The sequence below is a fragment of the Podarcis erhardii genome (genome assembly GCF_964252035.2).
Source record: "Podarcis erhardii genome assembly, chromosome: 9".
In the NCBI taxonomy this organism is placed as follows: domain Eukaryota; kingdom Metazoa; phylum Chordata; class Lepidosauria; order Squamata; family Lacertidae; genus Podarcis; species Podarcis erhardii.
This window is the reverse complement of record NC_138512.1, coordinates 62,743,978-62,759,793: the sequence shown is the minus strand read 5'-3', so window position 1 is coordinate 62,759,793 and position 15,816 is coordinate 62,743,978. Positions and strand designations below refer to the sequence as shown.

The window sequence follows — 15,816 nt, the reverse complement described above, 5'->3', positions numbered from 1 at the left end:
GCAAGTTCAATATTAAGCTCTTCCTATCATTCCCTGTGTGGAAGCATTCCCGCTTGCCACATGGAACAATCCCCCTTTTCACCCCCCCCCGATGCTGTTCTGTGGGTTCACTAAGCCAATGTTGCGGTGTCCAGGGGCATAAGGGGTGGTGAAACCCTGATACACAAGCTTCTGCTGATGGGGCTGGTTAGATGAATCCCACCCATTTTTTTCAAACTTTCCATCTTCAAGGAACCCTATCCATATCCATTTGTCTTTGGAGGAATTTCAAATTGTGTTCTGGGCAAGGGGTTGCCAGTGTGGTTTATCCATGAGGGTGTCCACAGCACTCACTAAGAAAATATAGCTGTGCCCATGGATTGGTGACTCCTGTTCTAGGGTGTTTACTCCATGCAAGATACTAACCATAATTATGAGGTTTCTCTGTAACCTCATGTCAATTCACCTCCTTCCTGGATCTCTGGATTGTGTAGATTTGGGGAGGGTATGGGGAGCATGCACAGTTACCTATTTTGATTCAACCCTTGGATGTTTCTGCCCTTTCCCTCCAAGACACTCCTTAGCGTGACAGCTTATGAGGGGTCAACAGACATTGGAGACCCTTTTCCTACTTCTGGAAGTCTTTCCCCCAGAGGCAAGGTCTCTTGGGCTGAGACTTGCTTTAGATAGCATACCTTCTCTCCTTCTCTCATAGTTAACATATACAGTGGTACCTTGGGTTACATACGCTTTAGGTTACATACGCTTCAGGTTACAGACTCCGCCAACCCAGAAATAGTACCTCGGGGTAAGAACTTTGCTTCAGGATGAGAACAGAAATCGGGCTCCGGCGGCGCGCCAACAGCAGGAGGCCCCATTAGCTAAAGTGGTGCTTCAGGTTAAGAACAGTTTCAGGTTAAGAACGCACCTCCGGAATGAATTAAGTACTTAACCCGAGGTACCACTGCATGCAATTGTTGCTAAATTTTCATCTGAATAAAGTATCGTCTTTTTTATTTTAATGGCAGATGTGTTTTTGTTTTAATGAGATTTCTAGGCTCAATCCAAATGAAATGAAACCACTTGTAGGTTGTTGTTGGTGTTTTTTTTTTAAAAAATAACTTATTGCCCTCTTCTCTGCAGGAGTCACTTAAGGAGAAATAGTTTTCAGAGCTCCATAGGGTTAGTCAGAATCTGGAACAATACAATGGGCAAAAGAGGACGGCAACCAGGGATAATTAAATACCCTTTAAAAATGGTTCTTTTCAAAATGAACCAGTGCCTAAAAATTCCTTCACACAAATTAGCACTTTAGGACATGTCACAAGCATAGCTAAGGAACAGTTCCAATGAATATTAAGTTAATGTGGCCTTCAGGGGGTGGTTGCTTGACATGAGGCAGAATACCTTTTTTCCCAGATAAGCCAAAATCAGTTTTGTCGTCTTTCTATATGCTAATTAGCATTTTGATGGGCTTTTGATGTTCCCAGATATCCGAGGAATACAAGAGTTTTTGGACAAAGTATCTCAGCAGGGAATGGATGTAGCACTGCAGAAAGTAGAGAACAACATCAATAAAATGATCACAGGGCTCTTTGCCACCTTGCGGATTGAAGAGCTGAACCGCTACCGGGATACACTGAGACGAGCCATTCTGGTAATGAACCCATCCACAGCCAAGTCTTTCATTGCAGAGGTAAGTGTAAGCACCAGTTGACTTCTACCTTCACCTTTAAACTCAGGTTTCTTTCTGGAATTATGTTTTGTTTTGATCAACGGCTTCTGTTCTTAGTTTTTGTTTCAAGAAATCTGTTTACACTTTATACTCACCCCTCTATTTTTCTTTAGATGTTTTAGCCCTCCATTTTTGGACAGTTTTCCCCAAAGTGGCATTCAGTTGATTGAGTGGCACTTAATTAAAATAAAAGAGAATACCATCAGCCTTACAAGACACACAGTATGGAGCAAGGGATAGGGTAGAGGAGAGAAAGATAGGGAGGGAGGGAGAGAGATATCTGATCTTTAAGGGTAGAACTAAATTGTGAGGTATAAGCAGTGCTCCCCCCCCCCTGAAAAATAGGTGCCAGTGCACCTGTTGTTTGTAACAACAACAACAAAGATGTTGGTACTGTGTACCAACCTGTGTACCCCCTGAAAAAAAGCACTGGGTAGAAGTGTGTATTTATATCAAGTTGGGGGCCAGGTGACCTACCTCTGAGCTACAGTGGCAGAACAGCTGCTTTACATGCACAAAGTCCCAGCATGTCCAGATAAGGGTGGGAATGTTTCTTGTCTGAAACACTGGAGAGCTGTTGCAAGTCAATGCGGGCAATACTGGACTTGATGGACCAGTGATCTGACTTAGCTTCCTATGTTCCTTGCTGATGTTCTTGGATGGGTAGCAGTTAGTAGCTCTTTTTTCCTCTGATCAGCAAGTAGTGTTACAGTGTTCTCTCCTGAGTGCAAGAATCATAGAACTATAGAGTTGGATGGGACTCAAGCATACCTGACAGACATTTCACCCAACATTTCAGGGCCCATGTTCTCCTGTGGCAAGAAACCAGAGTGTGCCACCTTCAGTTCTTCAGTCCCTGGCAACTTTCCCCCATTTCCCCCATTTAATATCTTATTCAAAATAAGCATAGATTTTTAAAAAGCAACAGTTCCAACATAACACATTATTTTGATGGAGTTTGTGTATGTTGTCATCCACAGGAGAATTTCCTTGTACTCTTAGGAGTAAAATATCCGGAAACTGTAAAATAATTTGCTTCAAAACTCATTAGCATTTATGGTTATTGTTTGGCTAATTACCTGCCTGTCTGATTTATTCCTTTACATTTATTCCACTATTTTTAATTGATTGGCATGTTTCTTTTTTAAATATCCTGGTAAGCTGTTATTTTAAAAAAGTGGCCCCTTGAGAGTATGTGTCCACAGTCATCATTGTTTAGTGAACCAGGGAGGGGGAGAAACCCTAAACCTAGCCTTTTTAGTTAGGAACAAAGTATTATGACTGTTGAACCTAACTCCTTCCATCGTTCTTGTTGAGTGTGGTCCCATACTGAAAGCTACCTACTGAGAGTCAAAATAATTAATGAATCATTAAGGCATTATACATACCAGCATGATGTTCACCAAATGGTGAGGATGTTTGAATTATGTGCTATGGCCCAGTTTGCCACTGTGAGTTTAGAATTTTTGAACATACAAATAAGCAGGGGACACAGGATTTAACAACTGCAGTATCACAATAGCCCTGAACTAGGGTTGTCATATGTCCAGGATTTCCTGGACATATCTGGCATACTGCAGTCGACAGCAGTGTCCGGGCAGAAATTGGCAAAAAAAAAAATGTCCGGGGAAATCCAGATGTGTGGCAGTCCTTGTCAGCAGTGCCGATTTGCCACAGAAAAATCTCAAAAATTGCATTTTTTGACATTTTTTTTGCAACAACTTTGCCCCCCCCAAAATTGAAGGAATAATAGTTGCATCTTGGGAAGCAGTGTGCAAGCTGGTGAAAGGGTGACAGAGCACAATGGGGGCCAGCAGTTTGAATCAAATGTAGCAGCCATGGGAGAAACAGGACCTGCTTGAAGTGTAATCCTAGGTGCCTCTCCATCATAGGCTCAGGTTATATATATGTGTACATATATGTCAAAAACGGTATGTCATAAACACAGCACAGTCACTGCTGTGCCTCATTTCCAAAGGAAACACAAACCCGGAGAAAGTGCCTGGATCCCCAGATCTCTCACTACTATGGAGATTGGGCTGCTGTGTAATAATATACTGATGTGCTAGTATATAAAGATATGTGATTCAACTTATTTTAGCAGTAGAACATTATAAATGGTGTGCATTACATTTTATTATGTGTTATTAGTATTCTATGCAGATAGTTTGTTATTCTAACTACATGAAATATGCCAAACACAATGGAAAATGTAAATACTATAATCCTGCAAAGCATTCTAAATTGTCCCTGATATATGCACGTACACACTACTCCACAAACAAAATGCAAATGTACACTGAAAAATCCATAATTTGGAATGAATTAAGAAAAACTCATTTACCCCTTTTCTGCTTTCACCTGACTGGTTGCTTTTTTTAAAAAAAGTATCATTCCACCTGAATATTTTACAAGTATATTTATTAAGCAGTTATTCATTTTTGAAGCTTCCAAGAGACTTTGTTTAAATTCTTTAATCTAGCAACTGCGGGATCACAGAAACTGAGGCATTGAACATTTCAATATTTTGCAAGTTCAAAAGGTGAATGAAACAAAGTGAGAAAACTGTGCATTGTTAATAGTGGCAATGCCAAACCCAGTTATATATCACTTCAATTTCTCTACTTTGGTACTTAAGAACAAATGAGATTGCCTAGACAAAGGGTAATGCAATAGAAATCAGCATTCTTACAAATGCGCTGTACAGTTTTTTGTTTTGATCTCAAGCATGGGGCGAGAGGAGCAGTTTGCATTGGGTCATTTTAGAATCCAGCAATTGTGCTTGCACAAAATATATGCATACCCTCCCAAATGTAACAGATTAAAATGAAGGCACTTGCATATTTATCTCATCTCCATCACCACATTAAGAATCACTGAGTTACTCCACTTATCACACATTGCTAAAGGCTCTTTTCTGCACTGAATGCTACATTCATTTACTGTGAAGTCGCCTGTCTTGTCATAGCTTGCAAAGCACTGTGTATCAGTAAACTGACCCTAGCAGGGCTGGTGTCAGCACAAGGTGTAGTCCGGCAATTATCTGGAACCTAGCAGGGCCCACCACCACAAACGCTAACCTCCACTGGGCCAGGTAATCACTTTTTAAAAATGCTCCAGTGCTTAGAAGAAGACTGGTAGGTGGCCAAAGCAGGGCTCTGCCTTGTTGATGGCTTCTTTGATGGGTCATGACTTGGTTTGCTTAGTAACTCAGCCATTCAGGCTGGCCTGGACATGGAAAGACTGGTTTGGCCTGTATTTTACTATGCTCAACCCAGTGCCTGGCACCCAGGAATTAGAAGGGGAGTTTTTGCATATGTTGGAAGCCTCCCAAAGTAGTTGGGGCAACACAGTCAAATGGGCAAGGTACAAATAATAAAATCATTGTTATTATAAGCACCCCACAAACTTATAACAATATTTTACAGCTATTGCATTGGAAGGAAGACCAAACACACTATAATTCCTCCTTCTCTTATAACACAGATTAAAACAAAAAGGCAGCTTCTTAACAATTGAGCTCATTTTTTATTTTTTATTTTTACCATTTCTATTTCAATGCACTCAGAGGGGTGTTGATTACACCTCTGGGAGGGCTTGGCTCAATTCCCTGCTTATCACATGTGGATTGTGCAGTCAGGTTTTAATTGTTTTGATTCTAAAGGTTACCGTCTGCCAGATCCAACAGATGGACAGAATAGGGTCCAGCAATAAGTCCAGCAGAGGCTTGGAAAATCAGTAACCATAGATTTCAGAGCATAGGCCAAGGAAAACAGGGAGAAGGGTGTAAGAGGGCCGAATGGAAGCAAGATGTAATGCAGGGCAATGTGGAACATTGCTTGGCTTCTCTTCTCAGCCTTCTAGTATAGCCCACACCACAAATGACTGAAAACTCCTCAAAAACTTTTGCTTAAAAACATATTGTGCAGTCCAATTGCTGTGCCATTCTGAAAACCATGCATCTCCAACAGACTGCTTGTCAGCAATAACTTCATTTGATGATCTCATATGTTGCATTTTAAATACATGAAGATGGTGGGTGGCCACTGATCTCAGTTACAAGTCAAAAATGTCACTGGCATTCACAGAGCACGCTGCCTCTGACAGTGGAGCCACTGATAGCCTTATCTGCTATTAATTTATCAAATCCTCTTTTAAAGCCATCCAAATTGGTGGCCATCACTACTTGTGGCCATCATCTACTTTAGAAGCATATCTGCTTTTACGTACAGTGGTACCTCGGGTTACATATGCTTCAGGTTACAGATGCTTCAAGTTACAGGCTCCGCTAACCCAGAAATAGTACCTTGGGTTACGAACTTTGCTTCAGGATGAGAACAGAAATCATGCTCCAGCGGCGCGGCGGCAGCAGGAGGCCCCATTAGCTAAAGTGGTGCTTCAGGTTAAGAACAGTTTCAGGTTAAGAACGGACCTCCAGAACAAATTAAGTACTTAACCCGAGGTACCACTGTAGATATATAATTCTAAGCACATATGCTTAGGCTTGCACTGGACAGCTTACTCTGAGTCTAAAGCAATTCCCATTATGTCCTATAGGGCTTTACTCCTTATGAAGTAGAAATGAGAGAGAAACATATATGTCTGTGTTTATGTGCGTATGCAGAAGAAGTAGAGGAGCAGGGAAGAACAGGATTCTCTCTCTCTCTCGCGCGCGCGCGCGTTTGTGTGTTTGTACACGTGTACACCTTGCCACCTTCCATAGGCCCCTACTTGAATTCATATATTTTTCACATTGATTGTGCTGTGTTCTGAAAAGAAAATTAAACAACCCCAAACACTCACTGAATTACAGTAGTGGGATTGCAGCCATACTGGTTTTAAGAAGGCTGAAATCAGATGTTTCCTGCTCACCATTCCACTTCGTTTTTACTTCTCTTTCCTTCCTTAAATCTATTGACGTGTTCCTCGGGGAAGGATTGTGTTTTCTCATTATTAACACTTACACAACCTTTATACATGTTCTGCTGTACTTCTTTGGCAAAGAGTGCTACCCTTTTCAGCAGTGTTTGAAACTCCCATTGTTCTAGGCGCATTTTGCGCCCGGGAATTCCATTAGTGCCTTGCAGTTTCTGAGCTCTGGGCTCAGTACTGCGCCTATGATTTCAGATTAAAACTGCAGAATGGAAGGAAAGGAGGACCTTTTTCTGCCTCCTTACTGCCAGCTACTCTGAAGACTGGAGAAAAGGCCCTCATAAGAATATTAGGGCGGTGGGCAGGAGAAGGACTAGACCATGTGAAGGATGAACATAATATTTTAGCTAAAGTTCATTCATTTTCAGCTTTGTATTCTTGTTATAAAAAAGCATGCCTAGGCATTCTGTTGTTGCGCCCAGAACCTTGGTTTAAGGTGCTATTTAGCACCTAGCTTTCATATCTCAGTTTCTAACACTGCTTTTCAGAGTCTATTGGCAGCACCAGTAACTTCTTTCAGTATAAGTAATCCAGTGCAATATGCCCTATTATATATTATCTTTGCTAGTAATAAATGAATGTTTTTTATTGGCTGGGTTTTGTGGCTCTGTAAGGAAGTATCCACTCTACCCGTCTTCACAATATCTGCAATTGAGCTTAAGGCTTAAAAGGATCACTTCGCAATATCTCTCAAATTCCTCCTTTAACCACCACACTGAACAGGTTGGCACTCCTTGCTTTAAGGAAGCAGGAAAAATCCTCTGTCAAACACTTTCCTATCTGTTGAAAAAAATTCTCCTGATCATAGATTTGTATTCTGATCTGTATTTCTTCTTCTGCTCCTTGTATACTCCAGGCTAAATTCATTGCTGATAAATTGGTTGTTAAGGGCACAGCAGTAGTGATTTGTCACCTCTATGAACCTGCAAGAAAAAACCAAGGACAATTCCCAAATGGTGTGCTTGGCGTTCAGTAAATAATCCCCATGAGCCTAAAACACTGACCTGCAGATAAAGGAGAAATAAACTTCGGATTTGAGTCCACCTACCAAGGTGCTATTGTTACAGCAAGCAGTGAATGAGCCTGTCTGGGGAGAGTGTTCCAGAAGTTTCTGAAAGAGGTCCTTCACTGAGGATCTTAATTTACAGGTTGGTCCACATGAAGGCATGCGGTTCTTGAAGTACCTTGGTTCCAAGCCACAAAGGGCTTTAAAAAATAAAAACAGCACTTTCAATTGAGCCCAGAAGCCGATTCAGAGCCACAAATGTAATATGATCAAAATATCCAATCCCAGTTATCTAACAGTTGCACTCTGCACTTACTTCAATTTTCAAACCATCTTCAAAGGCATCTCCAAGTCACATACATTATAGTAGCCTAACTTGGAAATTATCAGAGCATGGCTAATTTAGGATAGGCTAACTCTGTCCTGGTAAGATTTCAGCTTTCACACCAGCCTAATTGTAAATGGCACTTTGTGCCATGGAAGACATAGCAACACAAATGGAGCAAGGAGTTCCATTAGCCTCAGGCAGGATGGACAGTGATCAAGGATTGTGGGATTTGTAATTCAACAGCATCTGGAGCCACCCCAGTTTTGGAGAGAGTGAAACTTCATCCAGCACAGGATGAACATCACTCCCTTGGGCAGATGAGCCACCTGTCCACAGTACTTCCATATTGTCTGTATTGAGCTTCACTTTACTGCCCTTCATCAACCCTGATTTATCATGCCTACCACTTCACCTCAATTTGATGAAAAATAGTGTTAGGTGCCATCCATGTGTCAATGACAACTCAGTCCAAATCTCTGGATTACTTCACTTAGTGGTTTCATGTAGATGTAAAATAGTGTGGGGAACAGGGACAAAACAGAACCTATATAATAAATGTCAAAGAAATGTACACAATACCACAACAAGAATCCTGCTGGATCAAACCAAAGCCTGTCTCATTCAGCATCCTATTCCCCACCAGATGCCTATGGGAAGATCACCTGAAGGCCATGAGTCAGCACCAGCAGGTGGTTCTGCCACACAGGACAGCAAGCCAAGGTACCACAAAATTGAGAAGATCCATAACTGAGAAGATCCATTTTGGGGCACCAAATATTGGCCTTGCATAGGGCACCATATTACAAAAGGTTACCAAAGTCCACCCCTGCATGAGTATAGGCTTGCTATACATCAGAAAAATTCCTGACATGTTCTGGTTTGGGGGTGTGAAATGGCAAAATGGCGTCAGGAGGAAGTTCCAAAAGCTTAAAATCACTATTTGGGTTTGTTCCCAAATTTTTTTGTTCCCTAACAATTTTAGAGTCTTCCTTTTTGAAATATGACAACCCAACCATGAGTACAACCATCTCACTTGATTGTTCCTCAGCTATTGCTATTCAGAGGCATTTTGCACCAAATACTGGAGGTAAAATATATAACTATTGTGACTATTAGCATTGACCACTGTATCCTCCATGAATTTATTTAATCCATTTGTAAAATTAAATTGCTGGACATGCTCAGCAACACGTGTTGCCAACTAACAGAAGCCCACATTCCGTCCAGCTTCCCCACCCCCTCTTTTTGGAGCTTCTTTTCATTACAACAATTACAGCTCCTGTCCTAAAGCTAAACAAAACAATTAAGTACAGAGACAAGATGTTTGCTTGTAATCCATCACTGGATAAACATCTGGCTAGACATGTTCTTCTGTGCAATATTCTTCTACTTCTGAGATGATTCTGTCCTAGGGCCAATCCATGCATTTCATTGCTGCAGTGGAATGGGAAAAGCTTTTTCCATAGATGATGCCAATATTACTTGAAGGCTTAACAGCATTCGCTTGGGAAAGACCTACCTTTTTTGTCCTACCCATGTGGTTCTTTTATCCCTGCTTTATTGGCGCAATGTGGGAAACAGCTGCGAGAACTGCCTTGGTAACATATTAATTGAGTTCTAGATTATAATCCTCTTTTGTTCTTTGGTTCTCCGTTATTTCTTCCATTGTCCATAACATCAACACCATAATTCTATGATTCTATGATAATGTTTCCTGAAGATGCCCTGGATTAATGTGGAAACTAATGATTCGTCTGTGGGGGAAATGGCAAGAATTTAGGTGTCCCCCCCCCCAACTAATCTGAGAACTGAGAACAATTAATTGAATCTCAGAGCTTTCCACCTATCTCCTTAGAAGGTTGGCATGTTTATATTTATTTGTTTAAATGATACATAGCCCACCCTTCATCAGTGCTGATACTAGATGCATGCATGCATGCATACAAGAGTGCAATATAAAATCGTCTTTTGCAAGTTAACAGTAAAAGAAAAACCAGTTCTCAAAAACATGTGCAATCAAAGACAAATTAAGCCTGCTAAACACAGAAGGCTAAAACAGCCACTCATTAAAAAGCTTAAAAGCCTGGGTAAATATGTGGGCCATCATATGAGAGAGCCAGTGTGGTGTAGTGGTTAAGAGCGGTAGTCTCGTAATCTGGTGAACCGGGTTCGCGTCTCCGCTCCTTCACATGCAGCTGCTGGGTGACCTTGGGCTAGTCACACTTCTTTGAAGTCTCTCAGCCTCACTCACCTCACAGAGTGTTTGTTGTGGGGGAGGAAGGGAAAGGAGAATGTTAGCCGCTTTGAGACTCCTTCGGGTAGTGATAAAGCGGGATATCAAATCTAAGCTCTTGTCTTCTTCTCTTCATCATATGGTGCCAGAATGACAACAATGTCAATACCTGACATACCTGAAGAGGAATGACATTCTACAGAGAGGGTGCCTCCACAGAGCCTCCCCTAACTGTTGAATGAGAAGGGCTCTCTCCTCTTATCTTAAAACTTGAGAACACTGATATGGGAGAGGTGCTTCTTCATTTATTCATGTGTGACTGGGGGAAAGACCCCATTAGGGTGCCACCCTCCCCACTCCAGATAATCCATCGGAGGTAGCTTTCGATCACCTTCCAATTTTGCCCACACAGGTTCTTTTTCCATGTCTTTATAGGAACTAACCATTCCATCAGTTCCAAAAGATTCTGTGGGGTCAGAATCAGAGGAGAGGCTGAAGGCCACCCAACCTTCCCCACAGAAGTCATCCATGCATGAGTGGGGGGGGGACTACTCTAAACTAATTTGTGTTCCTAATTACTATTAAATGTTGACTCATTTTATTTCTGAAGTATATGTGATTGATCTAGAGCTGTAGTACCATTTAGATGCTTCCTTTGGCAGAACTAAACGAGAGAAACAAGAAAGCATTGATTCATTTTATAATTCTCAGTACTGGCAAAACATGGAGGGCATCATCAGGGCACAATTCCCTGGGATATCCACATGCCCAAAATCCATTGAAAAGTGTGTGAGCTGCACTAGAGGGGGGTGGGATGTTGTGATACATCATTCACCCATTTTCAAAAATATGCCTGACTACAGCTTTTTAATACCACTGCTTTTGAGGTAGCTTCCAGTGGGAGTTTTAAATAGCTGTTTAAAATCTGTTGGCGCCAAAGTACATTTAACACCAGATATGAGTGACTGATCTCTTTACTTATTTATTATTTTACAAAATACAACTGCCAGGGCAGGTGTGCGGGCACTCCTTTGATCAGTGAAGTAGCAGCCATTTTCCAAACCATTTCCCCAATCTTAATTCATGTCTGCAATTTCATGTTGTTTAACAAACCAGAAAATATATGCACCAATATATGATGCATGAATTTGCTCTCAAAGAGCCAACATCAGTTTGTGGGACAGTTTAGAGTGGGGATTGTGAACAAGTGGCACTCCAGGTATTGCTGGACTCCAACTCCCATCATCTCTGACCATTGGCCATGTTGGCTGGGCCTGATGGAGGGCACCATATTTGCTACCCCTGATTTAGATGATGAAAATGTGTATGTGTGGGATGTTTAAATCCAGCCACCACACTGATTCCTGATTCAGATAACAGCCCTCTTCCCTGCAGATACATTTAGGTTGTTGTTTTGTTTTGTTTTTTAAATAGAGATAATTCACATATATCCTAGTGTAGCTTCTAGTTTAGAAATTAGCCACTACTGCTCACTGTGTGAGAGGTTCATGCTATCTAAAAGATCTGGGTCCTTTTGAAAGTTGCATGCAAATGAAGCATTTAAAATGCACTGGTGGAGACACCTGTGGCTTAATTTGCTTTTGAAGCAAATTTGCTTTTGAAGTGCATGCAGCAGTATTTAGGGGAGGCTGTTAAGCCTAGTGACTTTCAACTCTGTATACATTAGCTCATGCACTAACCACAATATTTGGTTCACACCCAAAATCATTGCTTTGGAAAACAGCCCACCTTGGTCTGAGGTGCTGCACACACTGCCTGATTTCACTTGGTATCCATTGAAGCCCACTTCATTTCCACCAATTAATGCTTGGGAAATTTTAAAATGGCCTTAAATCCCCTGCTTTTAACAGAAGTGGATGAAATTTGTAAGCATACTATCTCTTTGAAAGATAATAAAATTGAACAAATGACAGGCGAATGATCCAGGGGCTTTTGAGCTGGGTACTTTCTAATTCTTTTTCTTTCTTTCTTTCTTTCTTTCTTTCTTTCTTTCTTTCTTTCTTTCTTTCTTATTTATTAACTTATAAATAAAAGGAAACATCCATAACTTTAAATATATATATATTGGGGCAGATTTGGATAAAATCTGCAGGCAAGGCTCTCTCTGAGGGCATGAATCCTGTCAAATTTCAGAAGGATAGGTTTTCCTACAAGGACAGCCATTACAGGGTGTGTTTTCTTTAATGAATCACTTAAGTATCCCCTTGTGTTTTGTGGGCAATACGTTTGAAAATTGGTCTGGGTAAGAAACCTGCCAAATTGTTGGGAAATAGGTCTAAGAATTTTTGCTTCAGGTACTGTACTCTTTAAAGTCGTTTTTGTTGTTAGATGAACTAAAATGGATTTACTTTTTGAGTAAAATCATTCCAGTTGATTATATGTTTCAGTCACAAAAAAGCTCCCCCTCTGCTGTTTTTCGCCATGCTGGTGTTTCCTTTCCTTCCCAATCATCCCACCCTGGTGTTATAACATTATAGTAAGCTTAAGGGCATTACTTTTGCTTTCAGCAGTCACTTATCTGCAGCATTTAAAAAATAAATAAATGTGTGGATCACTATGACACCACAAGGTGCTTCAGGCCCCCAGCTTCAACTTACTCCTATGAAAAAGTCCTGAAAAGTCAGAAATCCCTCCAAGGCACCCTGTTTCACCTGAGAATTTGTTCACATCCAACACCCCCCCCCCCATACCTACTTTTAATTCATGTTAGTGGTGTCACACTCTAATCTTACATTACTCCACATGAGTTTATCTAAACAAAATTGTCAAGAAGTTAAAGCATTATGACAGGACATTGAAACCTCAAACTGAAATTTAAAAATGTTCAATGCTAGAGGCAAACATTTTTTTTTTAAAAAAAGAAAGAAACATAAGGAAGCAACCCAAATTCAAGTTTTGTCCAGTCAATACGTTGATGAAAGCAACAAGTTCCAATTTAAGCCCAGACTTTCAAAAATAATGTAGTTGGCATTTTGGAGATGCTCAAAGGAATGAAAGCCTTTCATGTGTGATCTCCTTAGTACAAAGTTCATGTTTGAAATGCCCAGATATGTATGAACAAAGAAAGATAATGTATCCCAAGAGTCCATCCAGCTTTCACAACAAGATACGTTTCTCCCTTAAATAAACACTATAGGGCTGACATTTGAAGTAGTGGAAGGTGGGTGTGTCTTAGGTGCAACGGGTTATTGAATACAGAAACACAACTGGTTAAAGCACACAGTGTTGTCCAAAAAGAGTTGAACGGAATTTTAAAAGCATGAAATATTGTAAGCAGCTGCAGGGACAAAGAGTGAAGAAGGTTGAGAAGCTGAGGATCACTCAGGTTGTCCATTCTATCAGCTTGGGTGATATCTGGGTGCCAAACCAACTCGACATTAGTTGCTTTTGTGGTTGGACTGGAAGGCTAAAGCTGGCAGTTCTTCTCTGGCTTGGATTTTCATTCCACCTGAAGAAGAATTTAGGTGTTATGTTTTCCTGTCCGTTAAAGTGGGCTTTAACAACAGACCCTGCGGTTCTTTTCCAAGCTTGGCTTGTAAAATTTGGCTGGCATCTCTAGAGACCATAGCAAACATGAGCCAGTTAATACATACAGTAGAATTAAGTGCTAAAGCTTAGCATGGTCTGTAACAGATGGCAAGCTGCTGTAAGGTGGGGATGGGGGAGAAAAACAACAACTCTTCGCACATATTAAAATTGTGCACTTGGGAGAAAACCAAGCATAACTCTATTCCCTGGCATACTTCTTTATGTTCATGGGGAGTTGTTTGGTGTTTTTCTCCCTTTGTGGTAGGAGTACTTGACCTCCTGCTTGTAACCTGAAATGGTACAGTCCAAGGAAAGCTTTAGCATTTGATCCTGTTGATAGTATGAACTGGCTTTCAGAGGATAAACAGAACTAAGGATTACAAGCAGTTCTACAGGGGAGGCTTCAGTACTATGACCCCTTCATTCCAAATCCATTTCACAACAGTGTTGACCAGAAAGAGAGAAGAATGAAATCTGGAGAGCACCTGGGGTGTAAAACCAATTACCCAGCACAACCTCTGGTCACACCTGAAAAGCATGAATGGAGTTACTGTAAAACATCCTGCTCGCCTCTGCCACTTCCCACAGAGGAGCAAACAGCACCTCACTGATGAAGCATATCAAGGACTGCTAAAATATCCAAAACTCAGCATGGACACCTCACAGCTATCCATTTTCAGGTGGAGCTCATCGGGCAAAAGTAATTGCATTCCTCATGCAGGACCTGGTCAAAGGCAAACCAACAGAGAGTTGAGAACTTAAAGGAGCCTCTGTGTTACCAGAGTGATTTAAACACACACGCACACCAAGTTATTTACTGGTTTAGGCCAAAAATAAGAAATAGTTTGTCGGGACCATTCTGAATTTTGGTTTAAGTCTTCTAAATACTCTCCCACTCTTTGCCTTCCGTTATATAAGCAATTCCAACATGGTGAACTGGTAGTGTGGGTGGGTTAATATTTTATTAGTGGGATCGGGCAGCACGTTCCAGTATGAACAGGGTGGGTTAAACACACATAACTTTTAAACCACTCATGTAGCCACAGTAGAGAGTAAGACCCACTGAGCACAGTGAAGTTTCTTATGAGTATACATGCATATTATTCTTCTGCCCATGACTAGTTTAATTCTTTTAATTTCAGAAGAACTTATTTTGGTGCGAAGACCTCAGCTATTGTAGCTTCTGTAGACAATGTCTTTTAAGTGCAGCAGAAATAATACAGGACAATTATCATTATTAGACAAGTTAATAACAGAATAACAATAGTATCTCTTGCAGGGTCTGGCTCAGGCTGACAAGTGGGATAGAATTTGAATAACACCAGCAGTAAACAAACACTGCTCAATAACTAAGATCCTCTTTGGAGTTGTCTGGAGCCTTCATTTCTTGTTGTCAAATTTCTCTCTATTTCCCTTTGTTCCAACAAGACTAGATTTTGTTAGAATATTTTCAGCCTGAACTTGTAGCATCTTTTCATTTGCTCTGAATCGCTGAGCCTCACTTGAAAACAGAGACCAAAGCTCTTCTGAAATGTTATTTAACGTTCTTTCTTTTCAGTGATTTTCTTTTAAGCCCTATAGGCAGTGGAAGTAACTATTAACCTAATAAATCTATTTTACTTTTTTAAAAAATTAGAAAAATACACTATTGTGTTTTGTTTTAAAAACAACTGTGGTGTAAAAGTAACTGTGTGAGTCAATTATTATAATCATTTTCACCCGAGTCTAATTTCTGAAAATTGAGGAAATGGCCAATGATGACATTACACACATGGTTGCAACTTGGAGATAAGGCAACTATGACTTCTCCCATCCATTTTCACCAGTATTTTTCTCGAGTTGCTTGCCTAGTTTGCCCTAAGAAACAAGATATGCCACATATCTTGGGAGGGGAGGATGGAGAAAAGGACTGGGGAGAAAAGGTGGGGAATGCCTCATCTCTTGACTCAGTAGCAGTTTTAAAGCTAATGGAAATCTCCTGGTAGCAATCTGGCAATCTGTCCTGTTCTTGCAAGCCTTGAGTTGTGTAGCTAGATTCCCTATCACACCCATGA

General features: G+C 40.8%; 1 protein-coding gene and 1 long non-coding RNA gene across 8 annotated transcripts in view; one reads left to right on the top strand and one right to left on the bottom strand.

The window, feature by feature from the left end:
- Positions 1–15,816, bottom strand: part of LOC309350485 — a 737,064-nt gene that overhangs the window by 358,271 nt on the left and 362,977 nt on the right. The gene's annotated exons all lie outside the window — the stretch shown is intronic.
- The window catches only part of GRID2 (glutamate ionotropic receptor delta type subunit 2), an 833,811-nt gene that overhangs the window by 484,407 nt on the left and 333,588 nt on the right, over positions 1–15,816 (top strand). For all 7 annotated transcript variants that reach the window (XR_014160291.1, XR_014160292.1, XR_014160293.1 and 4 more), the window contains exon 4: positions 1,470–1,675. Coding sequence is in view for 4 of the 7 variants with exons in the window: in XM_081876717.1 (XP_081732843.1) it covers positions 1,470–1,675 (206 nt within the window). In the remaining 3 variants the exon portion in view is untranslated. The remainder of the gene's footprint in view (positions 1–1,469; positions 1,676–15,816) is intronic.